This window comes from Carcharodon carcharias, chromosome 7 (genome assembly GCF_017639515.1).
Source record: "Carcharodon carcharias isolate sCarCar2 chromosome 7, sCarCar2.pri, whole genome shotgun sequence".
NCBI classification, from domain to species: Eukaryota; Metazoa; Chordata; class Chondrichthyes; order Lamniformes; family Lamnidae; genus Carcharodon; species Carcharodon carcharias.
In genome coordinates, this window is record NC_054473.1 from 30,557,571 (window position 1) to 30,563,570 (window position 6,000).

The 6,000-nt window shown below is 37.2% G+C and overlaps 1 protein-coding gene across 2 annotated transcripts in view; it reads left to right on the forward strand.

Moving 5' to 3' along the window:
- pparg (peroxisome proliferator-activated receptor gamma) overlaps positions 1 to 5,553 on the forward strand; it is a 151,824-nt gene extending 146,271 nt beyond the window's left edge. For both annotated transcript variants that reach the window (XM_041190878.1, XM_041190879.1), the window contains exon 7: positions 3,938 to 5,553. In XM_041190878.1, the coding sequence (XP_041046812.1) occupies positions 3,938 to 4,185 (248 nt within the window). In that variant the 3' untranslated portion in view covers positions 4,186 to 5,553. The remainder of the gene's footprint in view (positions 1 to 3,937) is intronic.
- Positions 5,554 to 6,000: the final 447 nt, after the last annotated feature.

A 6,000-nucleotide genomic window follows, 5' to 3' on the forward strand; every position in this document is an offset into this window, starting at 1 on the left:
TTGGGAATAAGTGCTGGCAGGCTGTTTGATCACAAGGGACACCTTTAAGGAAAAATATTTTCCACAAAAGGGCTTTGGCCTAGTCGGGCTAACAATTATTCTTTGGTGGTGGTGTGACAGATGTAGTACATTTTCATTTTCTGTTGGAACAAATTGTAAATTGAAATGCACTAATGTAACAGACAACAAAGAAAATTTAAAGGGATCATTGCTGAAGTCCATGAAGTTTGTTAGAGTGTTGCAATGTGAGAACCCACCTCAGTTAAAATAGCGGACAAGAAGAGTCATTAATTGTTCATATGCTAATATATTGCATAGTTTGTTTTCAAAGTAGAGAGATGATGAAGGGGATGAAATTGCACTGTAAAACTTAATGATATGGCAGCTGATTAAGAAAATCCCCATGAAATTTCTAATAAGTCTCTAGGAAACTATCTAGTAACAAACAATGTTCTATTGACCCTGCCTGAATATTAGCTGTTCACATGGAGTTGGAGAAATCTTTCTGCTTAGACGTTCATGGAGCAGATAAAATATTCTTGAACTAAAACTGGTTTTAGGGTTCAATTTAAATGAAATCATAGAAAATTATTTTTAAAATGGGTTTGCAAAACCTCAGTGTAATCCAGCAATGATCACAGGTATATTGGGTATCCTGATCACTTGTTTCATAGTCAGAACTGGTGCTGAAGTGGTGAATATGTTCCATTTGTGTTGACCCAAACTACTGGCTTTCTCATTTTTGGATTTTGTGCAGATATTGAACAGAGATAAAAATTTTTATAGCCCTATATAATTATAACAATTGTATTATATTTTCTAATAACATGTTATTGGAAATTCTTATGAATAGTGAAGTTCTTTTTACAGTGTTGTACTAAAGTAGTTGAAAAAGCTGCAGAAATTATAATGGATTTGAATGGACATTCATATTTTGATATCTTAAAACTGTTCCCTGCATATGTACAGAAATTTCTAACCCAGCAGCCAAATACTCCTAATAAAAGTGCCTTGGAAAGTGTTTCAGCATTGGCCAGAAATCATCTTACTGTCTATTGGTTGGATTCTCAAATTAGCAGTACATGAGAACACAAAACCTGGAGCTGAGTTTTCCCACCCATCCGGGGGATTGTGCAGGGGCTGGTGGGAGCAAGCTTGAATCCAATCGGCACCCCGATTAGGTCCACACTGCCATTTTACGTGGGCGAGCCAATTAAGGCCCACCCAGTGTGACGCTCACCCAGAAGTGCTGAGCGCTCCCTGTGCAGGCGGTGGGAGGGAGGGGATTCCCTGAGTCCGGGCCTGCGCTGTTTCGTGCATGCATGCAAAAGAGCGCAGAAATCTCCCTGAGGCACAGAGATGCCTCAGGGAGATCAGTTTGATCTTTGAAAACTTGAATAAAGGAAAAAAAAAACTGCTAAAACATGTCCCCTCAGGTGACAGTGTCACATGAGCTGGGACATAGAACCATAGAAAAGTTACAGCACAGAAGGAGGCCATTTGGCCCATCTTGTCCATGCCAGCCTGAGGACACCCAGGTGCCCTTTCTAATTCCACTTTCCTGCACTCGGCCCATAGCCCTGCAGCTTACAGCACGTAAGGTGCAGATCCAGGTACTTTTTAAGAGTTTAGAGTTTCTGCCTCTACCACCAACTTGGGTAGCGAATTCCAGACACCCACTACCCTCTACATAAAAAAAAGTTCTCCCTCATGTCCTCCCTACACCTTCTGCCACTTATTTTGAATCTACGTCCCCTGGTTCTAGAATTCTCCACCAAGGGAAACAATTTTATCCTGTCCACTCTATCTGTTCCCCTCATAATTTTGTTCACCTCAATCAAGTCACCTCTCAGCCTTCTTTGTTCTAAAGAAAATAACCCCAACCTATCCAATCTCTCCTCGTAGCTACACTTTTCTAACCCTGGCAACATTCTTGTAAACCTCCTCTGCACTCTTTCCAGAGCTATTACATCCTTCCTATAGTGTGGTGACATGCCAATGAATTTTTAAAATAATTTTTATTGAATTTTAAAACACTTCATAAAACCTCATCCTGCCCGTGGATGAGGTTTTATGAAAAATGCAAAGGCCGCCTGAGCACCTCGTCTACCCGCCAACCTTAAGGTTGGACAGGCAACTCATTTAACTGTTCTAATTAGTTTTTAACAGGCCTTAATACGCCTTTGACAGTTTGGCGGGTGCACAGCCAAGTTGGCTGCCCGCCCGCCAAACTGAAAATCTAAATGACGCGCAGTGATGTTGGGATGCCCATCTGACGTCACCGCGTGTCATTTTATACGTCAGCAAGTGGGCCCCATCTGCACTCATGGACCGGAAAATTCGTCCTCTGGTTTCTATCAGCTAACATTTACTTGGTGTAATGTGGAATATTTTCCAGGGAATCTGTATAAATAACATGGAGTGAATACAGTTCCTTTCTCAATGGCAGTCATTAAATTTTGTTTTGGTCTTTAAAATAATGCTGAAGTTGCCACAATACTAAGATGATTAAAATAAGCTACTTGGTGTGTTTTTCATGAACTGCTAGTTTTATTAGCAATGGGATGGATTCCCAAGAGGAGCCAAGTTCAAATTTCTCATCAGGTCTGCCAATTCACCGGTTCCAAACAATTCAGCATTTCATTTCGCAGTAACAGAATGCTTTGTCTCAGAAGGTTATTAATATAAAGCTTCAGTTTTATGTGGCAAAATTATACCTCATGTTACATAATCATGAAGTAAAGTTTGATGATAACCATGAGGATATCCTCTTCTAAGTTTAAGATGGGCAAGATCAAGGAACATAAATAGTGAAAAATTTAAGAAAGAGTAAATCAAATATTTCAAATTGCTCTTTATGCTTCCAATATTGCTACTGATGTCATAAGTCTCATTGCGTGAAGGTTAGTGGAAATCTGGAACCCTCTTTCCCCAAAAAGCTGCTCGGGTTAGTTGGATAGAAAATTTCAAAACTGAGACTGATAGATTTTTGTTAGACGAGGGTGTTAGGGGAAATAGAGCCAAAGTGGCTAAGTGAATCATAATATAGATCAGCCATGATCTAAGGAGGCTAATTGTGAATTACAGGAGCAGATGTAAATTGTGTGTAGTGAAACTCTGTATTCTTTATAAATGCTTTTGCTTTTTTTATTACACATAACACGCCGAGAAAATCCCCTCATGTCCACCTTTCTGTACAATTTTAGATCAACCACAGTATACAAAGCATAAATGGGTTACAGTTTTAAAACGGATGTTTCGCCATTAGAGCTTTTAAGAAAATTACAATTCATATTTTTCCTCTGTCTATTTCTATTGGTATTTTATTAATATTTTGAACACTAGCTGTTTTGTGATATTAGGGAAAGTTGCTTGGAAGGGTTAACACATTTGATTGTGTAGGAATGTATAAACAAACCTACACTAATGAAATAACACAATCATGTAATTACCCTTGAATAGCCAGCTTCATTGCTCCTGTAGCTTATAATTTCACCAGTGCCCTAGTAAACACATCATTTTTAAAACGATCAAAGGAAAACTAAACAAACAAAACAAGGCAACTGATATTGAATAGTCTTGTAAACTGTTGATTTTTATAAAGAGGTTCTGATTGTGAAGTTCTTTCAAAAGTAAGATGACTTCATAATGTGCACTTCAGTTCAGCTGCTTCAGCCCTAAGCTCAGGAATTTCTTCCTTAAACTTTGCTGGCTCTCTAACTCTCTCCTCCTCTAAGATGTTCTTTAAATCCTGCCTGTTTGGCCAACGTTTTGGTTACCTGCCCTAATATCCCCTTATGTGGCTATGTGTCTAATTTTGTTTGATAACACTCCAGTGAGGCACCTTGAAATGATTTACTGCTATAAATATGTTACCTAAATGCAAGTTGTAGTTGTTATATCAGAATTATGAAACTGTTTATCATCTTTCTTCTAGATCGTCCTGGATTGCTAAATGTTAAACCAATTGAAGATCTGCAAGACAGCATCCTACAAGCACTTGCCCTTCAACTTAAGATAAACCATCCAGATACACCACAATTATTTGCAAAACTACTTCAAAAAATGACAGACCTAAGACAGATTGTCACTGAGCATGTGCAGCTTCTGCACACTATCCGGAAAACAGAGGCAGAAATGAATCTTCATCCACTCCTGCAAGAAATATACAAGGACTTGTATTAGAAAACCTTTCCTTGAACCACAGACAAAGCAATGTCCCTTTTTCAAATTCCACTGTTTTATTGTCCACTGTAAGAACAGAAACAACTTATGAATGGTGGCTTCATTCAGCACCCAAGTAATAGTTTCTGGAATTGCACCCAACTCCATTGTACAAAAAAAAACACAGGCAGGAATGTAGAACATTTTCTGTAGCGTTAATTATGTCTTTTGGTGATGTTACTCAATAATGCAAATAATTGCTTGAGTGCCTGGAAAAATGTTTGGTCTGTGAAAGGTTTTGAGAATTTGACGATCAAACAGTCAGGAATATAGATTAAAAGTTTAGAGTGTTCACAGTTTAACTTGCCATTTTTCCGACCAACTTAACTTTGTATTCCTTCAAGATCACACTCACTGACACTGTTTAGATTAGTGTTAGCAGCAACTATGCAAGCTGTTCAATTGACAAATTTGTTTCTTTTAAATTTCTGCCTGTCTTTTTAAGAAAATTATCTAGGCCTATTATTACATTGCACATGTAAACATTTGGCATAATACATAAAATTAAAATTCACTGAAGTTGCTCATTTCTATTATATTAACCTACTTAGTTCCAGATTTCATTTTTATCATTCAGTACTTATGCATAATTGAGCATATATTTGAATGTTGTGTTGAAAGCTCTTCCTGTAATTTCGCAATTGGATAGAAGTATTATCCATATGAGAGAGGAGTATTCTAAATGAACACACAATTAAGTTCTTTTCATTGTTTTAAATGCAAAAAGTTCTTATTGAACAATGTGAAAATTAATAGTGCTTACTGTTATGTAATCTACAAACAGCAAAAAATTGTTACACTGGATTAGAAATGGGATTAGAAAGGGCACCTGGGTGTCCTCAGGCTGGCATGGACAAGATGGGCCGAATGGTCTCCTTCTGTGCTGTAACTTTTCTATGGTTCTATGGATTCTTTATGAAGCCAACAGAAAAATGCAAAATCTGTTTATTTACAAAATATTGAGCACAAACTGAATCAGAACCCCATAGAATTCTAAAAGGATACATTAAATTCATTAAAAGTGCAATTTAAGGACATATTAATAGATACTTTGCAAAATATATTGTAAATATTGATCCATAGCTATTTTCATTTATCATGTGGATCTAATGCAAGTTGTGTAATTTTCAGTTAAATGAATAATTAGTTAACAAGTATCAATGCACTTGCTACTTGGTAAGATTTCCCTCCATAGTCTTCCATTAGGGAATTTTCACAGGCAGTGCATAATGTGTGCAGTTGATGATCATATTAAAAAGGTCAAGAGATTTTCCTTAAATGACTCCTTAGAAGACCTGGAGATTAAGGTTGGTGGGAAGCTGTTCCAGTCCTTAATTGTTCTTGGGGGGGGGGGGGGGAAAGGAGTTAGCAAACAAAGCACACTGAGGTGTTACAGTTAGAGCTATTGGTTGTGAACTGTTCGAGTTCAGTCACTTTTGAACTTGATGTGCTGCTTAGAAATATTTAATCGTTCATTCAAAATTTTGTAGAGGTACATCAACTGTGAGCCTTTCTTGGTCATAAAACATTTTGGCCTGAAACCCCTTTGACCATTTTAACAATTTGATTGTTATAAGAGTGGTTTAAAGGGAAAATTTTAATCTAAGGTCAGAAGCTTGTCCTATGATTTTTCTCCCCACCTGCCCCACTGCAATGGAATTACTGAAATAACCTTCATACCTTAAGTTGCATTCTTGAGTTCATGAACTCTTGTGATAATTTTTCATGTGTTGTGCTAAATATATAGATTTTTTATGTTACATTTCCATACTTCAT